The 22,748-nt window shown below is 34.1% G+C and overlaps 1 protein-coding gene across 9 annotated transcripts in view; it reads left to right on the top strand.

Moving 5' to 3' along the window:
• FBXW7 (F-box and WD repeat domain containing 7) overlaps positions 1–22,748 on the top strand; it is a 207,254-nt gene that overhangs the window by 171,313 nt on the left and 13,193 nt on the right. For 7 of the 9 annotated variants that reach the window (XM_027117189.1, XM_027117188.1, XM_027117185.1 and 4 more), the window contains 3 exons: positions 6,021–6,103; positions 9,091–9,232; positions 18,757–18,891. In XM_027117189.1, the coding sequence (XP_026972990.1) occupies positions 6,021–6,103; positions 9,091–9,232; positions 18,757–18,891 (360 nt within the window). Of the gene's footprint in view, positions 1–3,053; positions 3,607–6,020; positions 6,104–9,090; positions 9,233–18,756; positions 18,892–22,748 lie in introns of those variants that run through there. The other 2 variants (XM_027117190.1, XM_027117184.1) reach the window with 2 other exon arrangements.

The raw sequence follows: 22,748 nt of genomic DNA, 5'->3' as shown, positions 1-22,748 counted from the left end.
ATACTAGCTCACAAGTTAATTGTTCTACTGCTACTGTTTCCCAGAGGCTTACACTCTGGGGCAGTACATCTTCATATCTTTGTGCTGTTTTTCAGTTTTCAAGCTACTGCCCTCGTGCATTGCTCATACACCTAGCTCAATGGAGTTGTGATGAAATGAGCACTGAGTCTGAATTAGCAGATAGGCTATGATCTAAGGACTTCATTGTTAGTCACTCCCTTACTAATAGATTTTCAGCAAGGTTTATAGCACGTCCGTCAGCACAAGAAATAATTCTTTATAGAATGGGAAATTCATTGCTTAGCTGATATTACATGAAGATTTAGTTTATTGTAGTGAAAATGATATTGAATACACTGAGATATTAATTCTAAAAATGTGGATGAGAAACACAAGTATTTTCTTAGCTATAATGATTAACTAGCTTTTTCAGTGAACTTAGTAGCTAACATTCTAGCATAAAGCATAAAATACTTTTTTTGGTAAACTTATTTAACATAGATTATGGACTGACCTCAGTTTTACAATGTTTCTGTCTACCACAGGGATAAGATAGATAAAGATTCACACACAAAGCCTTTTTCAGTCATATTAGTAAAAACCTTAAATCTCTGAATAAAGTTTTAAATGTTTGTATTTTAGCCAAGACTCCCAGAAACAGGAATTTGAGAATGATTTCATTTGCTTTGTTCATATATAGATTATGATGAAAATAATATAATAGATCACAATTTTCATTCCTAGTACTTTAGAGAATATTGAAAATCATTCATTTTTATTCTGTTAATTTGAAATCTACTTAGAGACTTGGTTGACTAGCTTTGCTTAAATTCTTTCTTCGCAATTCAAATTAACATTATAAACAAGATATTAGGGAGAATTGTTTAAATATTTGGAAAAATTAGGTCTTTGTGAGTATTTATAAGCATACACATTCTCACTTAAAGGATAAACAAACTAATGAAAATCATTTCCAAGTGGGAACCATGGTAGATGGGTGGGTGGGGGTGTTGGAGAGTCTTCTCAGTGTTTACTTTTTGCATATCATTTTGATTTTTGAGCCAGATAAATATTTTACCTGTTTAAAAATAAGATATGAATACACATACCTACATATAAACATACATTTGTGGGAATCAGGTTTTCCTGTAACTTCATAGCCATACATAGGAGCCATATGACCAGAAGAGCATTCCGTTGAATGTACAAAGTTAAGATATTTTCTTCTTCAATTATCCTAGATTTTGAGACGGCATTCCTGGTTTATTAAAGTTGGTCGGTGTCCTCAACTGAGTAGACTTAATTTGAAAAGGTTAGTTCAACTAGAGGTAGGACATGATTTCAATTGAAGTCAAGGTATATACCAGTATGTGACTGGTAGGTAGTCTCTTTGTCCTCCGACAAGCTTTAGAGGAAATTTCAGGTGTTCATTTTACAATTAGTTTCTTCAGACAGCCCAGAGTGGCGGGAGGGGGTATCCTTTTTTTTTTTTTTTTTTTTTTTTTTTTAAAATCCTGCATGCTCTGAAGCTCTAATGAAAGGGTTTATGGGTCTGTTCCTAACATTTGGGATTTTTTTTCCTAAGAGTAAGAGATTTCTTTTTAAAAGGAACTTTCCTTTGAAGTAAGCTAATTGTTTATTTAGAAAACTAACTTTTGCTGGGTACATGTACATATTGTTTCTGAGGGTAAGAATTAGTTTAAGAGCCAGGAAGGGGATTTTTTTTTTTTAAAGATAATATGTAGACTATAACTTCCAGGAGAAGACCCAAGATGTACATTTTCATAAAATTTTAGATTATCTTATTTATGTTTTAAAGTAAAAGACAGGAGGGAGACGCAAGAGGGAGGAGATATGGGGATATATGTATATGTATAGCTGATTCACTTTGTTATAAAGCAGAAACTAACACACCATTGTAAAGTAATTATACTCCAATAAAGATGTTTAAAAAAATATAAAGTAAAAGAGGTTATACTGACTTAATGTCTTAATTAAAAAGGTAAACATTTATTTTTAAAATTATACTACTTTATGCAGTATTTAGAATCATTTTTCTAACAAAAGCCATTTATTACCATAGCAGAGAGTATTAAAATGTAGTAAGTCAAAATAGTATTTCTTTTTTCCTGAAGAAACTTTTTAAGTACTTAAGTAACTATAGGCACACAGTTTGCTTGTAATAAAGAACATTAATGGGGAGGGTAGGAGTTAATTAACTAGGCCCTTAATAATGGGCCTTTCTAGTCCAAGGAATCTTATAATTGCCTCTGAAGCTGGTTTTGTAGCAAGTTGAGTGATGAAATATCTAGATTTGCGTAGTAGTCATTCTAAGAAAAAGGTTGCCTTCAGGCAAACTTTAGTACCTTTATTATTCTATAAAATAACTTTTTAATGATAAGCAGTACACATTGTGAAAGTAAGTTTAGAGGTAGAAATCCAGTGCCTCCTGTTTACTCAACAGTAAATGAACAAATAATTATAAGACTCTCCAATGAGCACAGTTTTTGCTCTCTTGGGAGAAACAGAACCTTTCAGCCAGACTTTATATACTTAGTTTGTTAATCATAAAAAGATATTCTCATGATTAGTAAGGATTGGCAGTGTGTGGTAATTTTCTTGAAGACTATGTTTTAAATGAATGGAATGGGAAAGCAAAGGGAATATTTACATTAAATCTTAATATAAGAAATATACAGATTGAAGTATAACTTATTACATAATTTCTGCAAATGTCGTATGCTCTAAACTGGTTTACCTTTTTGTAAATTGCCCCAAAGAATATCTAATTCCTCCCTTTGGAATTGCCCATTTTGGACTGTCCAAGCTACTTGAAAAACCTAATCCAGGACTGACTGTAATAGGGTAGCAGTTAGTGAAAATAGACTGCTTTGCTTCCGTTGGGAGGACCATATGAAAATATATTCCATTTTCAAAATGTTTCTGAAAGGACTTATTTGCGGAAACGATGCTTGCCATTTAAAACTCTTCAAAAATGCAGGTTTTACAAAATACAAAAATAACCTCCTGAAAGTTTGAAAGGGGAGAGAGGGGGCTGTGGTATGGGGGCGGTCTCCTTCGTTGCCCACCTCCTCCCTCTGTTCAGCGCGCTGTGTGCTTACGGGTTCCCTGGAGCGGATCACCATGTAATTGATGTGCAGTCTGCATTGCTGAATCCTGGACTGCACCATTCTGTGTTCAAGGGAAGATGTAATCTGATCCCTCTGCTGCTGAGGGAGGAATCTGTTCAGTCCAGGCTTTGACAGGGCATAGTCTCCTCCAATAATCTTCTCGGTTCTCTCTCATTATTCCCTTGAGTTCTCCTCAGTCAAGCTGCATGTATGTATGTGTGTCCCAAGAAGCGGTTTGATACTGAGCTGCATTTGCCTCTACTGTGGAGTTTTGTTGCCGGTTCTGCTCCCTAATCTTCCTTTTCTGACGTGCCTGAGCATGTCCACATTAGAATCTGTGACATACCTACCTGAAAAAGGTTTATATTGTCAGAGACTGCCAAGCAGCCGGACACACGGGGGCACAGAATCACTGAAGGGGAAAAATCCAGAAAATATGGGTTTCTACGGCACACTAAAAATGATTTTTTACAAAGTAAGTAAGCTGTTTTCTTCCTGTGTTGTATGATTGTGTGTGTGTGCCTGCCTGGGAAGGAAAATCTGTATCATCAGAGATGGCTGCAGTATCCTCTAATTTTGGTGGGTGGCTGGATGTCTGATATTCTGTTTTATATCATGAATGTAAGCAAATAATGGAAAGACAACATAAACTGGAAAAAGCTTTACATTTAAAATAAAATGTACATTTTAATGTGAGAATTTTCCTCTAAAAATATATTCAGACTTTAGAAATGTGGCTCCGTTAAATGCTGACCTGGAAATACTCTATCCTTAGTTAGCTTTTAGTGAACCTTTTGCCTGTAATTTTTCTATACCTTATATATAGGTTTTTCTTTTTTCTTTAGTTACCTCTCTTAAAGTCTAGAATTGCTAGAATATTGGGGATTTATATTTAAAGAGGTTATATTTACTTTCGGTACCCTTTCAAAATTGCAGGATTGATTTTTGGTTCTAAAGTCGGTATTTTCAGTAAACAATATAATATTTAAAAGACATATAGTCATACAGAAAGTGCTTTATTTTATAAAATATTCTAAATTTAAAAATCCTTTCACAGCAGTTCCCTTGATATGAATTTCAGGCATTTTTATTCATTGAAGGGATTTCTAAGATGGAAATAAAGTTTGCTTTAGTGGCAAATGGCATTTGCACCAATGTATTTACAAGATATCCAGGGAAGTTCTGAAAGCCAGTATTACAAACTTAATTACAGTGAATATCAAAGTTTATCATAACAACTTTGAAAATGAGGGTTTGTGGAAGTTATAAAAAAATAGATTTTTAAGGTAATCTGTACTGACTGACCTTCCTGATGGATACATTTGTGTGTATGTGTACATGTGTGTCTATAATTTATATATATGCAAGCATGTGGCTACCTATGTATTAAAGTATTTATTTTTGCCTTTTATTAAAATTATTTGGAGAAAGAAAATAATGGGTTTTGAGAGGAATCACTTTAAAACAATGTTATGAGCACAGAAACTTCTGAAGGGTTGAAATAAGACCAATTCCGTTTCTGTCGGTATTTCATGAACTAAGGTATAAATTGTGGATGAGCTTGTCGTATGCTCACCTCTTGCCTCTAACGTTGTAAGATTATCCCTGTGTTTTAGAATACTTTCTTCATGATGATAAAAACAGTCTTTATTACCCAGAGTGTGGTTCAAAAAGCTTTTAGTCTTGTTGCTTCTCTCTGGTATTTACAGTGTGGCATGCTGTGTTATGACGTTCCCATGTGAGGAATAGGTAAGAAAATAAGGCTGCTGCAAAGCAAGGGTTTTCACCTTATTACAAAAATGAGGGTAACTTTCTATCACTCTGGGATTCCCCCGCTTCCATCATTTTCAATGATACAGTAATTAATTAGCAGACACAAATCTTAGAGGGGTTGCTGAAATAGAGAAAGTTGAATCTTCTCAGATCTTATTTTATAGTTTTATAACATATCTATAGTAAGATGACCTCAGTTAACCAATAGTAAAATATAAAAATATATATATTTCAATATTGATGACGACAAAATATAATTCTGAATATATTTACAATATTACATACCTATATAGCATAATAAAATACTTTAAAACTACAGATGTCGGGTATACCTTACAAAGATGCATAACTCATTCTTTTTAAATCTTTCTGTTTTTCTTGTTGGTTTTCAAGTTAGAATATTTTGTCCTGAGTATCTGTCAGTAGAGCTATGTATTCTGTGTAAAATATCAATTGATGGCTTTTTTCCTACCGTTATTATACCATCTCCAGATTTCCCTCTTATTATGGACTTACTTATTTGTACTGTCTTCATTGCCCATATTCATTGCTTTATGCCTTATCATAATTACTTTTCAAGAGCATTTTATTTACATTATTTTCCTTACCCTTTTATAATAATGTGTTTTAAATTCAGTGACTATTACTTCCATTCTGATTTTGAAATTTTGAATTTGTTGTTTATCTTTCTTAAAATACGTTTTTAAAGGAAAATGTAAATCACTAAGAACAGTATATTAAATATGGTTCTTTTCTGTGTGGGTTAACATGACATGTTCCCCTGTGTTGGTTCTTAAACTAGAAAATGTGAAAGGTATAGTACTCTCAAGGAATATATACGATGGATATCAATTTTTAAATCACCATACACTGTTCTTCTGGACAAATATTAGGGGGGAAAATTCACCTTTCCAGTCTTGTAAAGAGTAAAACAAAGTAGAACTAATAGAAGAAAGTATGAAACATTTATTTTCTATATTAATTAACTATGCCTAATTAACATTGAGGGCATTTGAAAACTTAAGAATTTTTTCAGTATTACTGATGCTAACATTAAGATTTGATAGTTGGACAGGTGATTTTTTTTAAACATATCTCATTTGTTTTACCTTATAGATGAAAAGAAAGTTGGACCATGGTTCTGAGGTCCGCTCTTTTTCTTTGGGAAAGAAACCATGCAAAGTCTCAGAATATACAAGGTAATATTAAGTATAATAATTCATTCTCTCATGATTCTCATGTTTCTTTAAAGAGTTGATGATTCTGTCACTAATGCTGTTGACTGTTTTAACACATTTTGAGATCACTGAAAGTTGAGAAACATACATTTTAAATAAGGAGAAGAATGACTGCCACTGTGGCTTTATATTACTAATACGTTGAAGTAAGACACAAGCAGAAGTTCTCTTATCTACAAAATTTTTAAATCATAATTTTTAAGGAATTCTAAAAAGTAAATCGTAAAATATGGATATGAGCAAATGTATCTTGTTACTATAGCAACAGCTGTTCTAGGGTGGATAGTTATATATGCATAACTGAAGATACATTTGTTAGCAGTGAAATAGACCACACAATTACTAACTGAATCTTATTTCATGAGATTACTATGTTAGAAACTCCCTTTATTTGCTTCGTAAGTCTTATGTTTTTAACACATACATTTCCACACCAGTAGAATAGTTTCCATAACAACTAAATACAACTGTACTTTTGTTTCCTGCACCATTCCATCATTTTTGGATTTTGCATCAGTATAAAACTTTTCCCACTCTCACGCTAATTAGGCTAACTTAAGCACAATATCTATTACCCAGCTAATTAAAAATGGCTTTGGATGTCATTTGGAATGTGGTATTTTAAAATTTAAATGACAAAAGCATCTTAAGGGTTTTATGGGGGGTCTTTTTTGCATAATTGTCACTTCTTCAAATAACTGATTGAAAGTTATAGAAACCATAAGAACTTCATTATGGTGACATTTCTTTTTTTTCCCCTCAATATTTTGATTTAGATTTATTTTTACTCTTTAAGATACAATAAAATTAACATTGCTCAGACATAAGTTTATGTGATTGAACATTGTTACAGATTGCATCTCTTTTTTCCAGGGAACCAGTTTATACTTTTACTTCATTCAGTTGTGGAAAATATTTCTTTCAGATGCTCTTTGGTGAAACTTAGAAATCATAATAATTAGAGTAGTTTTATATACAAAAATGATACAAAAGAGAAAAATAAAGCTATTTCTTGGTTACTCAGGAAATGCTTTTTGTGTGATGATCCCATGTTAATTGTTCCCTTCCTCCCTCTTATGTAGGCTTTGCCTTTTGAAAATTTCACTGTGTTTTGGCACTTCCGCCAGAGGGTGTGGAGTGATAGACAAGTGAAACTATTCACTTCATTTTTGTTTTTTTTCTTCTAATCTTGATAAACTGTTTCTTGGATGAGAAAGTTGAGTTTAATGTTTAAAATGTGCTGTTTTTTTTAATGTATAGATTTCAGTTAACCATATAATTTTGGTCTTCAATTAATATGGCTAATGCCAGGGCAAAAGTATTAAATGGTTCAGTTGTTTTTAAGGCAGTTTATAAATGACTGCTGAATTTTTACCACAGAACACATTTTAGTAAAATTTTTCTTTAGTTGCCGACTTTTTTATTGAGAAAGTACCTGCAAAGGTGAAAGTTTTATTTTTAGCCTTTTAACACACAGTCTTACTAAAGCAAACCAGACAGCATATTGATTGCCGTGTCTTTTTGGAGACTTGATCAGTGTATTTTTGATGTTCTTTAATTTTGTTGAAAGATTTTCTAATAATAAGATGAAGCTATGATTTTTCATCATTTTTGTTAGAAAATTTAAGTTATAATCACATCCTATTTCATTTCAGAGAAGAAAATAGAGCTTACCTTTGAAATTTGATAAAAGAAAAATAGATTTAGTTGTTGAATGTTAGAGACCATCTTAGATGTATAATGCTGAAAGATTTAAAGGTGGTAGATATGAAGATTTTTCTGTATTATCTGGTGACTGAGATGCATTTTTAAGCAAATAATGAGATATGCTGGATAAAAAAGAATTGGAGTTGTTTCATTAGTAATTTTTCAGAGCTTGATAGTTAACTGTTAGGATATAATTTATACGTTCTTTGGATTTAAAACACTTTACTGTCATAGCTCAATAAAATGAAGATTATTTTACAAACACGGTTTTGTTACCTGAATCTTTCTGCTCCTTTTTTTCCACGTGTCTCTAAGATAGAGATGTTCAGTACTTACCTAGAGTTTAACTAATTTAATTAGGCATTGAAATTAGAAAGCAAAGTTTAATATACTAATAACATAGTTCTAACTACTTTTTCTGCTATTAGGCATTTTTAGGAGAGTTGAACAATTTTAGAGATAGATCATCTCTTATTTTACTAGTGGCAGAATTAATTGAATTTCAGGTTTGTGGTGTTTTTTTTTTTTTAACTGTCTCAAAATTTAAATTATTGGCTAAAAGTATTTAGCCAAAATGATCTCATTTTACAGTATTTAATTTTGCATATAATAAAATAAGTTCTACCTACCTACCTGTTTGAGTAAACACATTTCTAATCAAGGCTTATTCCTGTTAAATATTATTTAGACTAAGCTTAATCATAGCAATAGAAATTAGAGAGGAATAGACAAATATTATAAATAACTTAGAAGGCATCTGGGGCAAACTTAAGGAATAATGTGACTAGTGAAATGTCTAAGACATTGAACAGACTACTGCTACATATGATTTTTTTAAAGCATTAATAATCTCACACCCCTTTTTGTGAAAGAAATTTAAACTTTTGTTTAATTATGATGCTGAAGACCAGACATAGGCAAGTGGAACCTGAATCTTCTAAGCAAATATTTTAACATTATTTGTATGTTACCAACAACTTACAGTTTTGCCATAGAGATTCTGTCATTTGGTTGCAATTAGCTGTGCCGGGATAAAAACAGGTGGTTATGTAGGAGGGAGGAAGCTTACTCTACAATAGCAGAAAAGGTTTTGTGCATCCTTGCTCTCTGGGAACAAGCAAATAAAAATAATAGTTTGATTGATGTTTGAAATATGCCGTGTCATCCCATTCTTATTAAACTAGAGCCCATTATTCTTAATAAATATCTGTCTTTGTCTCCACTCTTGTATTTTCTTGTAGTACCGCTGGCCTCGTACCATGTTCAGCAACACCGACAACTTTTGGAGACCTGAGAGCAGCCAATGGCCAAGGGCAACAACGACGCCGAATTACATCTGTCCAACCACCTACAGGCCTCCAGGAGTGGCTGAAAATGTTTCAGGTGACATGTCTAAACACAGTACTTGAAATGCTTCACTTATTTGCTGCAAAAAATAAGGGATTATTCAGCCATGAAAAGGAACATGCTACACCATGGATGAACCTTGAAAACCTTATGCTAAGTAAAAGAAGCCAGACACAAAAGGCCACATAATGTATGATTATATGAAATATCCAGAACAGGAAAATCCATAGAGACAGAAAGGAGATTAGTGATTGAGGTGATGTTAGGAGGGCAGGTTGGGACTAACTGCCGATAGGTATGGGGCTTCTTTTGGGGGTGATGGAAGTTTTCTGGAATTGGATAGTGGTGATGGTTGCACAGCAAGATGGGTGTGCTGGGAACTATTGAAGTGTACACTTAAATGGTGAATTTTATGTTTGTGAAGTATATCTCAATTAAAAATGTTATTAAAAATAAGGGAACTCACTTTAATTTTTAGGTATATTAATCAAGAGAGTCCAGTGCTTGTTTTGTGTAAGTGTGCATTTGCATTGTTTATTGCTTTTTAGATAATAAGACCTTTCTTTTTCTCCTTTATGTTTGGGTTTCTGGTATTACTGAATGTACTTGTTTTCTAAACTGCACTGTTTGGAAGTTAAGCATTCTAAGAACTCTGCCTATTAGTCACTAGTGGTAACTTATCCATCACTGTTACCCTTGTAGCCTCCAAGAGTTGATGCAGCTTCTTTCCATCAGTGCCATGCTTGTGTGTGGCTTACTGTGCTCAAAATTCTGATTACTATATTTTACTAGCATTTAAAGTTTTGGGAATTTTACCGGGAAGTTCAGCTACAACCAAACCTTGAATCTTATGAATTTTATAGCTCATGATAGTGATATTAATTGATTTATCTTTTCTTCTAGTGAGATAACACATAGAAGTCAAGTATTTAGCAAAGTAGTTGGCATCAATTAAACACTTGGTTAATTATTCCTTGTAAATAGTGAATAATATAAAGTATGTAAAGTGAAGGTATCTCTGATACTAGCCACTGTACTAATGTAAAATGAATATATTTCCTTACCTCTGGCTACTTTATTGATGGTATTTTATGAATGCATAGGGGAATAATGGTTGAAATAGAAGATATTGCATAGATTTTATATGATATTTCATATTTTATGGTGTCCATTTATATAAATCCCAATATTTTAAATACCTGGGCAATAACTAAGTAAATGTCCCAGTTTTTTTCTTCTGGAGCTGGAAAACTCACTTGAAGCAATGTTTATTTAAAATGGATTTTTAAAATTGTTTTCTACCCTTCAGGTGATTTCAGAGAAATTAGGATAACTTCTTTTTTCGGTTGATAACTGAAAGGTTAGAGCAGCACGTCTCGACAGGGGGCAAATTTTCCCTTGGTTGAAACATTTTTAGTTCTTACAACTGCCTGGGTCGGGGGTAGGACACTGCTGGCATCTGATGGGTGGAGCCAGTGTAAGGAACAGCCTCCCCCAACACAAAGTTATCCAGCCCAAAATATCAATTGCTGAGGTTGAGAATCTATGGCTTCGAGGCATAAAAGTTATACTTCACTGTTACAATAATGTTATGAACCACTACAATTACAAAGATTTTGTGTTTTATTTTCACAGTCATTTGTTAATTAAACTTACCTTTTCTTAAGGATCATTCCCTCCCCTCATCTGAGTTCTTTTATCTTAGGTTCATGATTTTTAAATTTTATTTTAATTTTTTCCTACACATGCCCTCAGAATTCTAAATTATTTGTCATATCCTTTTTTTTTTTTTTTTTTTTGGCTGTACGCGGGCCTCTCACTGTTGTGGCCTTTCCTGTTGCGGAGCACAGGCTCCAGACGCGCAGGCTCAGCGGCCGTGGCTAACGGGCCCAGCCGCTCCGCGGCATGTGGGATCTTCCTAGACCGGGGCACGAACCCGTGTCCCCTGCATCGGCAGGCGGACTCTCAACCACTGCACCACCAGGGAAGCCCCTGTCACATCCTTTTAAAAAGAGATGTATCCCGCCAATTAGAGGTGAAAATAGCACTCAGACACTTACAAAGCCTAAAAAAAAATGCTTTAAAGACTTGCATCATCTCTGATTAAGCCAAGGAGACAGGAATATGGGTGTGGATTGTCATGCTTACACGCACATGTAGTGTGAGCAGCACAGCACTTGAGAGTATGCAGAGGCTGATTTCATATCATTTTTATAGGAAAGTACCAACATGATGGAAAATTACACTATTAGTAATAGTTTTATCATCATTGTAGACAGCCTCCAAAATGTTTATTTTATATGCAAAGCTTTATTTCTTATCAGAAGGTAGTCTAGACTGAGATTTATTTTGTATGTGGTATGGACCTATTTTTTTTCAATGTTTCAGAGGCCCAGAATATTCTTTGCTAGCCATTTAGGGTTTTTTTTTTTACCAGTTTTAAGAGAACTATCTCAAATACTGATATATAAAATATAGTTTTAAGAGAACTATCTCAAATACTGATATATAGTAGGGGGCATTTGTGCTCTATTTTGCAGTGAGGATGTTTTAGGGAGTCCTTTGTACAATGTTGGCTTGTTTATTAGCTCACTCATGCTTTTCTTAATGAAACGTCCTCGTGTTACCACATACTGTATGTCATCAAATCAGAGATACCATAGATTATTAGATGCATCCCAAATTTAGAAATGTTCATTGTAATTTTAAAAACTTGTTTTTTTAGAATTAATGATATTCAATAAACTATATTAGGCTAGCTTTTGTCCTATAAAAAGGCCCATTTGATCACTTTTCATAGGAGAAGTAGAAAACTTGTTCTCAGTTAATAGGAATAACATAGAATTATCCCTGCAGGTGTAGTACTATATTTTTTTTTTCACATACATATTCTGTAGCAAAGAAGTTTACTAGCAACAGAAGGTCAGCTAGACGGGTAGATCAAGACCTTAATCCTTTGAGTACCATTTCTGCCTTGACACATCCAAGACCCCATTGTGGTACACTGCCCTTAATTTTCAGGGCTGGTGCCAAACTAACTAGAAATGAATCCTTTGCCTAAAGGCTTACAATGCTTTAATGCTTAACTTGTAGAGAGAGATAATTTCATAGTAAAGTGGGGGAGTCATGAGTTGACCTACGTGGTATACTTGAGGGACAATTAAACTGGCATGATTTCTACAGATGTGCTATGCGGGCATTTAATGATGACTTTTCTGTGGCATAACAAGCAAAATGGGAGAGCTTGTCCCCTTACTGTTCTGCTATTCCTCCTAAGATGGTGGTACAGCATTGTTTCGGTCCAGCTCCATCTATTCTGACAAAGTACTCTGTACTCAATTTATAAATTGAATGAGAACAAATGATACACCATTTTAGGAAAAGGGAAACTGAAACAGAATGCCACTCTAAAATAGAAGTACCAATTAAAAACAAAACTAAAAAAAAAAGAAAACAAATTTTGTACTGTTTGAATTTTCAGTTGCCCTTGATTCTGCTTTTTTTGGCAGCCCCAGGTTGATGCTTTCAGATTGTTAATTTGGGGGAAGAGGATTGGTCACTTTTTTATTTTGTTTATGTCATTTGAGTGTAAATATATAGTTTTTCACTTGCAAATAGTAGACTAGGTAAAGACACCAATAACATTGACATTCTCTGATGTTGAAATTGATATTCAGAGGTATCCTGATATAATGAGAAGCACTTTGACTTAGAAGAAAAAGCTCTTAGTACAAATTCTGGCTTTCCCTCTTAATAACTGGGTAATTTCATTGATATTATGTAACTACTTTTGCCTGTGTTCTTATCCTCTGTAAAACAGATATAACACTAAAAAGTTGTCGAAAGGGAGAAAACATGTAAATGTGCTTAAAGCTGTTCTTGGAAATACAGTGGAAACTCAATAAATGTTAGTTTCCTCTCTTGGTTAAGAAATAGCCTTTGTGAACCTCAGTTTTCTCAGGTGTTAAAAGAAGCTATTAACACTAGCTTCATGCAAATGTCATCAGATTAACATTATTATCATTATTTTAATCAAAGCATATTTGTATTGTATTAAAATTATGAATGTACTTTGAAAATGCCTGTTATACTCCATAATATTTTTTTGAATGATAAAGTAGAAAATACTTCTGTGTTTTGAAATTAAAAGTGGAGTAAAAACTATTCCTTTGAAGGACTTAATCAAGTTTTATGGTAACACTTAGAAATTGTACATGTTTTCTAACTTATTTGGATCTCTTTTATTTGCTAGCCAACGACATGTTAAAACAGCAAGGTACCAAAAGAAAATGAATTCAGTAATACTTTGCCATTGTATTTGAAACAGTATGATCAAGAAGTCCTGTTGGGTGATGACGAGTTAAAGAAAGTCATGTATTTAGCCAGAGAAGACTAAGGGAAAAATGTTGTTTCTGTCTAACGTTTTAAAGACTTTTGTATAAAAGTAGAATCAGACTGAGTCTTGGTTTCTTCAGCAAACAAAACCTGAATCATATTCTTTGAGTCAGATTTTGGTGTAAGTTGAACTTAACAATTTGAACTGACCCAGAGTAGAATGGGAGCTAGTAAGTCTCCACTCCTGGAACTGTTCAAACAGACTAAGTAACCATCTTCTGGAGGTACTAGAGAAGTGAGTTCTTAACCACATGAAATGCAGGTGCTAGACTGCCTAAAGTCATAAAAATATATAATCTGAATGAGATACCACCAAGGATCATCCAGACTAATAACCATTGCTGGTTTGTGAATCATCCACATCCGTACGGGATGAGTTGGTTATTTAAAGCATAAACTGCCCTCAGCCCCACCATGACCACTGAATCAGACTCTTTGATGGTGGGCTGGGGGACTCCATGATTCTTGCACCACTCAGACAGCACTTGGGAACCCCTGGTATGGCCAAGCCCCTCATTATACAGGTGGGGTCTCTGAGACGCAGACTCATTAAGGGGCTTCCCTGCAGTTCCACAGTGAGTTTACTGGTGAAACCTTGGTCCCTGATTACGGCTCAGTGCTCCTTCTACTCTTCTCTACTACCTTCAGGTATTCTCTGATTACCTGAAATCAAATACCGCTTCCATGGGGAATTTTCAAGTTTGCATTTGCAATTTTGTCCACAAATTAAATTTTGTTTATCTTGATTCTTTCTGATTTTGGAATGTTTTTCCTATCCCTTTCAATGTGTTCCCAGTAACTTTACCATGAAAGACCAAAGGAAAGTGCTTTTTTCTTTTCCAGAAGAACTACTTTTCAGAGCAGAAATAAAATAATTATCAGAATTTATAGCACTTTTTCAGATAAAGAAACTAAAGCCTGCAGAGGTAAATTGTAACCTGATTAGTGGCAGTTATCTTCTCCAAAAGTTGTGTTTCCTGATCCCCAATTCGGTATTCTTTCCTCCAGTCCTCATTAAAGATTGGTGTGGGTTCAACAATCCACACCGATAATAATAAAATATTCTTTTATTTTAATATAGTCATTAACTGCAAGGTTTTCAAGTTAATACATCCTTCCCTTGCTGTTAAATCGTGTATGTATCAAAACTGGGAACCAGTCTCGGAACCAGACTAAGCAAGCAAGTCCCAGTGATACCATCAGGTACATAGATTAGAAACTTTCTCAAGAAAGAGGGGTTTTTTTTTTGGTTTTCTTGTTTTTTTTTGTTTTTGCGGTATGCGGGCCTCTCACTGTTGTGGCCTCCCCCATTGCGGAGCACAGGCTCCGGACGCGTAGGCTCAGCGGCCATGGCTCACGGGCCCAGCCGCTCCGCGGCATGTGGGATCTTCCCAGACCGGGGCATGAACCTGTGTCCCCTGCATCGGCAGGCGGACTCTCAACCACTGCACCACCAGGGAAGCCCAAGAAAGAGTTTTAAGATAGCATTGGTGCAGTATTTCCTGACTCTTTGGGGATTCATTCATTTATTCAACAAATATTTACTGAGTATCTGTCAGGTGCTAGGCCCTAATTTGGATCTGGGATACAGTAATTAAGAAAACAGACAAAAACCCTTTTTTGGAGAACTTAACTCTAGTCAGGAAAGGGAGGGGGTTGGGGGATTTCAAACTGGTTTGCAGTTTTAGAAAATTGCACAGAGAAGGTCTCAGAGAAGGAGGTAGGGAAGTAAAGCACGTGGGTGTCTAGGGAAAGAATAGTCCAGGGATCAGCAAGTGAAAAGGCTCTGAAGCAGAGCATGCTGGGTGTGTTTGAGGCACAGAAAGAGTATCTATGGCTAAAGTAGAGTAAGCGAGGGAAAGGAATAGGAAATTAGAACCTTGTAGGCCAACCTGAAAACTTTGGTTTTTGCTTGGAGTGAAGTGGGAAGCCACTGGAGGGCTTCAAGGAGAAGAGTGAGTGAGTGACTTTTAGCACGGTCACTCTGACTGCTTTGTGGAGAACGGAACTAGGAGGGCAAAGGTGGGAAGCTGGGAGACTGGGTAAGAGGTTATAGGAATAACCCAGGTGAGAGACAATAGGAGCTTAGACCAATGTAGTAATAGTCAGATTCTGGGTATATTTTGAATTTTAAGGTCTTAGAATTCACTGATGGATCAGAACTATCTGATGGTGAAAGTAAGAGAGTTGGGGATGACTCCAGAGCTTTGGGCCTGAACAAACTAATATAATAAGAGTTACATCTTACTGAAACAGGGAAGATTGTGGACATGCATATTTGAAGAGAAAGGTCATGGATATAGTTTCTATTACATACCCAAGAATACATGTTGAATAAGCAATTTTATAAACAGGTCTGGAGTTCAGGAAAGAAATCCAGGCTGGAGAGAGAAAAACTAGGGACTACATGGTCCAGACCTTTGCTGGAACCATCTAAGAGATGTGACTTAAAGTAATTGGACTGTCAAATATGTATGGTCGGTGAAAACAGTCTCATTTACTTTGTAGATTACAGCTTGTTACTAATCTTTGTCAGTTGTATACTTTTCAGTAAAATGTCACAAAGTAACATCTGCTGAATATATGTATAATTCAAATTGAAATATAATTTAAATTTTATTTAACTTATTAAATATTATCTTAAAACAGAATAAAAATATTGTTTAAAATCTTAGAAGCATTTTGCTCTATGGGCATAATTTTCATCATGGACTTTGCCTTAAATATATAGAAGTTTCTGACACAGTTTCTAACATTTACCTAAGGTCTGAATTGTTTATCTTCTGTTCTGGCTTTTTTCGTTCTATACTCCAGCCCCTAAAATCCTGGAAAGGATATTTTTTCATCTGTTAGCAGTTATATACCATGTATTGATACTGTTTTTCTATTCCTTCCTTTTTTAAACACTGTAATAATATGTTAACTGAAAAAAAACAAAACATGAAACTTGTATAGTATATTAACCTTTAATTAGAAATATTCATAATAGTTGTAATTTATATAGAATAGTAATATATTAAATTATATAGAATATAAATTATAATTAGTAATATAAATAGTAATATGTTAAAAGATGTTTCACTATCTTTTTACCATAGAAGATCACATACCTTTATTTAACCATAAATATTTCCAAATATTTCCAAAAATATCTGTAAAGCTGGCGTTCATATATGCAAAGGAGATTTAAAAGTTTACATTAAAATTATTCTATCAAGTGTCTTAATTAAAGCTGCATTTTAATCAAGTCAGCATAGTTATCCATCACCCAAAATGGGCATGTTTTTATACTAGTGTCCATGAATTCTTATAATGTAGATGGAGAGGAACAGCATATTATAAAAACCCACCTCAAATCCTGTGAGGAATATAAATCAGTAACTTAGAGTTTATAGTATTGGTACTGTCAGGGATGAGTGGCGATTGATCAGCAAGAGTTTTGTCAAAGAGGTATTAAGTTTTGAACCAGGATTTTAAGCTATGTGAGGGAAATGGAGTGAAATAAACTTCAAATTAACTGCTTTTAATTGGTCGTGTGTGTGCATATACATGTATATGAGTATTTTTAACTTCTATGTATAAATCCTCACCCTAACCAAAAAGGATACACAGTGAGTACTCAAGGAGAATGTTCTGGGTATATGTATGTGTCAAAGTAAAAAGAAAGGACACAGCTTATTAGAGCCTCTGTTTCCTCATATTTGATGGTAAAATGAGGATATTCTCCAGGGTTTTTATTGATGATTAAGTGAGATATACATATATAGTAGTACTGTGGAAATACTACTGAAATGTTTGCTAGTATTAGTGTAGTCTACACTTTATGATAGGAAAGAAGAGATGAGATTTCATTGTAGATTCTGATAAATATTTTAAGAAATACTTTAAAAAGTAGTGATATTCTGAATACGGCTTCCAGTATCCTCAGTATCTCAGTTTTCAACTATTATCTATTTCACATGTTACAAAATCCAGGTTCCTAGTTTGAGCAAGAAAGGGAATGTCAAAATCCAGGTCTTTCTAGCTCCAAACCTCACCTATTGTTCTCTCTTCTCCCACTTCCAAAGTGGACATAATAATTCACAAAGGTACTATATCAGCTTGCTCAAGGATGTTTTTTCACCTAAGTGTTTCAAGGTTATTTAAATGTTTTACTTGATTTTTGTGAGGGGAGGTCCTAACATTTTAAATGATTCATGTGCCTTTTTAGTTTCTCCTTTTAAGAATCATGGCATTTCTGTGCAGGTGTTCCACACTGGGGAAACAACTCCCTTAGTATGGTTTAAAGGAGCTCATATTTTTGAGGTATAATTGTTTTTGTTTTTCCATAGCATATACTTTATTTCTTACCCTCTTTTAGCCTTTGTTCATATTCTAATTTTACTATTAAGTCAGCTACCATTTTCTGTTGTTTTCTTTCTTTCTTTTTTTTTTTTTTTGCGGTACACGGGCCTCTCACTGTTGCGGCCTCTCCCGTTGTGGAGCACAGGCTCCGGACGTGCAGGCTCAGCGGCCATGGCTCACGGGCCTAGCCGCGCCGCGGCATGTGGGATCTTCCCGGCCCGGGGCACGAACCTGTGTCCCCTGCATCGGCAGGCGGACTCTCAACCACTGCGCCACCAGGGAAGCCCTTGTTTGCTGTTTTTTATTTGAAATTATTTTCACATAGCAAATCAAAGCCCTTTTAATTTGTAGAAGACACTTGTCAGATGTGCAGTCTATCCAGTTATTAATTTTTTCTAGTTGATGCTGCCAGTCTCAGATGAGTGCCTTACTAAAACCATCAAGTTTTATGGTGCCCACTAGAAAGAAAGGGAAGAAAGGAAAATCATCTGTCAAAATTCATTTACTTAGTAGCCCAAACCGATGTTTCTGAATAAAATTTTGGTTTCTCAACCAGTATCTTGGTGGTGGATGGACGAACATATAACAATTATAATAATACAATGCAAAAATATTTTTCTGTCTATCAAGCCAAAAAAAAACTTTTACACAATAAAGGTAGCTAATAAACTTGATGAGACTAAATGATTGTCACTTCAGTGCCTTCTACTGTAAGCAGCCACTTTTTATGTTGTGTGTGGATGTGGATTTTCCTTTATGAGTTTATAATTTGAGACATTTATTAAAATAATAGATAAAAATTTCTAATTCCTCTTTGATAGAGCTGGAGTGGACCAGAGAAATTGCTTGCTTTAGATGAACTTATTGATAGTTGTGAACCAACACAAGTAAAACATATGATGCAAGTGATAGAACCCCAGTTTCAGCGAGACTTCATTTCCTTGCTCCCTAAAGAGGTAAGGATTATCAATTATATTCTTCATTAGTGCTATTTGAAAATATAAATCAACAGCTACCATCTTTAGACATTGTCATGCTAATTATGGTATTCAGTATTGTCAGTTTAACACTCTTAATTAGTATTACAGGGGGCTGTAAATGATAAGGTGCTGTGACTTAATATAATTTTCAGATTAAATTATACTTACAGACTAAGTGTCTTCTTTCCATCACTGGAATAAGTCATATGTGAGACTAAGCTATTGAGTTTCGTTAATTTGACTGTTTCTTTACCAAGATTTTTTCCTAGGTTATTTGAAGTCCAACCTTTAGTTGTCTTGGTATGTTCATTTATAGTAGTAGATTTTTTTAAATTCTGATTTTATTAAAACAGCAATATTTTTTTTCTTATTTTGTTTTTTATTTATCCTAAGTCCCTTCAAGACTAATAGTTTCATGATTCTATTGGATAGTAGTTCTCAGTGACTTACATTATGTAATTGTTTTGAAGTGTATGGAATTTCACATGTACGTCATCTTCTATAAATCATTCCCCTTTCTGCCGCATCACACACACACACACACAATCACAGATTTCCCATACCAGTTACATTCTTATAGTATTTCTTTTAGAATTATTTATGCCCATTTGTTTTAATATCTTTATATAAAATAAAACATCTTTGATTTTTTATCATAGGTTGATTATGATCACATGTGCATTCTTGACTATGTAAATGAGGCATAGTTTAGATGTAGTTCTTTTATTGATGTTGTAGCCTTCATAGTTTCATTTTTGTCAGCAAACAGAAATAAGATAACATTAAATAATCAATGTTACCATGATTTATATTTTCACAAAAGTTTTATATATGCCACTAATCATACATAGATCAGCTAAGAAGACAATATAAAATACCATTTATGTTAATATAAATATAAATGCAAATGGTCCTGAAACTTCAAATTTGAAGAGAAAGGAAGTTGATTTTTTTTTTTTCAGATACCCATGCTAAATATCCTAAGGGCATTAAAGATAGTCCCAATACTAATTTCACAACGGATATTAATAAAATGGTTTCATCATAGTTAATGGATAAAATTAAGCGTAACTACAGGAAAAAGCAAAGTGGAAAAAAATATCTTTTTCCTGAGATGTTGCTTCTTTGGAGTGATTTTTAAAATGACATTGTCCCAGAAAAAAAAAATCTTTATTCTTGATGGCTCATTCTAAAACTGAACTCTTTGGATAGATTTCGCTTATGAAAGTGGCATAAGCTCTCTCTCTTTGCTTCCAGAAGGGTGGTAATAATAGGAAGCACTTTTATAAGTATTTGACTGAAACTGAATTTATTCTCCTTTGATATATTTTTCATAGTTTTCCTTGATATCCTTCATATTTTAGAAGGTAGTATTTTTGTTAAAATATAGACTTTTTCTCAGTCTAATTTATCCTCTTATGTCTAAAGATTGTGAGGTTTTTGTTTTGTTTCGTTTTTTCTTTATTTGGATTTCCACAGAAGCTTCATAACACAAAAAAAACATGATTTGAAATCAGAAGAATATTAAAGTATTCTTAAGAATCTAAAAATTAAGCACAAATTATCCATAACCAGGGCAGTAAAGATTTTCTTGAATTAAGTGTTCCTTTGAAGATTGCCTGAGGGGAAAGAAGCTTTGCTAGATAGAATGAGTGAGCCTGACTTAGCATGGCACCTGTCCCCCCATCTTTTTTAATTTGTTTTTTATTGAAGTATAGTATTGTATATAAGTATAGTATTGTATATTGAATTACAGTGTTGAGTTAATTACTACTATACAGCAAAGTGACTCAGTTATACATACATATACATTCTTTTTCATATGCTTTTCCATTATGGTTTATCAAAGGATATTGAATCTAGTTTTAACTGCTAGAAAAAACGTTTTCTTTTTTGAAAAATGCTTTATTTTATGTGTAGAGAAATAATGGTATAGATCTAAGTCCTGAAGGAAACTAACATCTTATTGGAGACTAAGTACTATCATTATTTAAAACAGTATTACCTTCATGTCAGGAAATGGACTTATAGTAATTTTCTTATAATTCCTTTCAACAGATCGCAAAGCTCTTTACCAACATTTACTTACTAATCTCAAAAACCTTGACAGAAATCTCACTAGTCTCACATGGGAGACTTGTGATAAAGAGCACTATCTTTATTTTGTAAGTAAATGCCAAGAAAAGCATAGTGATACAGTAGATGATCTAGAACAAAGCCTAAATTCTTAGCATAGGATTGGCCAACATTTTCTTTATTCTTTTCTTTTCTTTTTCTTTCACTATTTCAATCCACTGAAATATAGCAATTCTGGGAAAGTATTAGCTACTTTTTAAATATAATATGGTGGTCTTTTATATTGGGTTGGCCAAAACGTTTGTTCAGTTTTAAGTAAAAATAAAAGACACGTTTTTTCATTTTCACCAAGAATTTTACTGAACAATGTATTCACTAACCGAATGAACTTTTTGGCCAACCCAATATAAGTTATAGTGAAAAACAAAAAACAGCAACTCTCATTGAAATGACAAGTTTGGCCAAAGAAAAGATAATTATCTGAAATGAATTTTCAGTATAAGAGATTTTCTTGTGTGGAAGTAGTCCTTAGGAAGAATTACTAATCTAGAGTTTACCTTTAATACAATTTAATAGAAAACTGCATTAGCTAGACCATTCAATTTGGCTCCAAGAAACCTGTAACCCCCTCTGTGGTATTGTAGAGATGTAGTTTGGGACAATGCCCACTCTCTGTCCCCTATAAGGAACCCTACATGACAAAACCTTGTTTCCTTTGAGGAACTGGTATAACTAATTGCTGTTTTCTTTTTGCTTGGCAGCCTAATTAAAAAACCATGTAAAATACTGTTGCCAGTATATTTGTGTTCTACTTTTCCTCTAGTTTAAACCTTCTCTATTTATATTTTTCCTGGTTCTGATTTTCTTATTCATATTTTTCTACGTATATTTTCTCTTTTTTAAAAAATTTTATTATTTGGCTGCATCAGGTCTTAGTTGCGGCATGAGGGATCTTCATCGCAGCATGCGGGCTTCTCTAGTTGTGGCACATGGGCTTCTCTCTAGTTGTGATGTGCGGGCTCCAGAGTGCACAGGCTCAGTAGTTGCGGCTTGCGGGCTCTCTAGTGGCGTACGGGCTCGGTAGCTGCTGAGCGTGGGCTTAGTTGCCCCACGGCATGTGGGATTTTAGTTCCCCAACCAGGGATTGAAACCTTGTCCTCTGCATTGGAAGGCAGATTCTCAACCACTGGACCATGAGAGAAGTCCCATGCTATGTGTATTTTCTATAATACAGGGATGTTTTGATGGCATGGACAAACATTTAATAAGTTGAAGTTTATGGTTGAGTTAGGGACTTTGCTGTTCTAAAGGAACGGGCACCAGTTACCTATGGAGTTAGCACTTCAAATTTCTTTAGCACCTGAGTGTTTCTTTACATTTCTTTTTAATGCATGCAGACACTGGACTAGATGATCTCTTAATCACCAGTAATGACAGAAATTTTACCTGTTGATTTAAGGATAAATCTAACCTGCTCTGGATTTGTTTCTTAGCATTTAGGATCCATTGAATGTTTCTATAACTTACCTGATTTCTGCTTCAGCTGGATAGCTAAAATAAGAGTAGGCTTTTTCATATGACCATTCTCAATATCTTGGGCATTAACTAGCATCTCTTTTCCACAAATATAACTTTGTGCCTGATAATTTCAATGTTAAATATCAGTTTCACATAGAAGATTAATAGTATGCTGTTAGACTGACACTAAGCAAACTTGTCTAGGCTTTGATTGATTGAGAATTTCAAAATTAATTGGT

This window comes from Aethalodelphis obliquidens, unplaced genomic scaffold (assembly GCF_003676395.1).
Source record: "Aethalodelphis obliquidens isolate GAN/ISIS:26980383/991018 unplaced genomic scaffold, ASM367639v1 scaffold17, whole genome shotgun sequence".
Lineage (NCBI taxonomy): Eukaryota > Metazoa > Chordata > Mammalia > Artiodactyla > Delphinidae > Aethalodelphis > Aethalodelphis obliquidens.
This window is presented reverse-complemented; position numbering and strand designations above follow the sequence as displayed.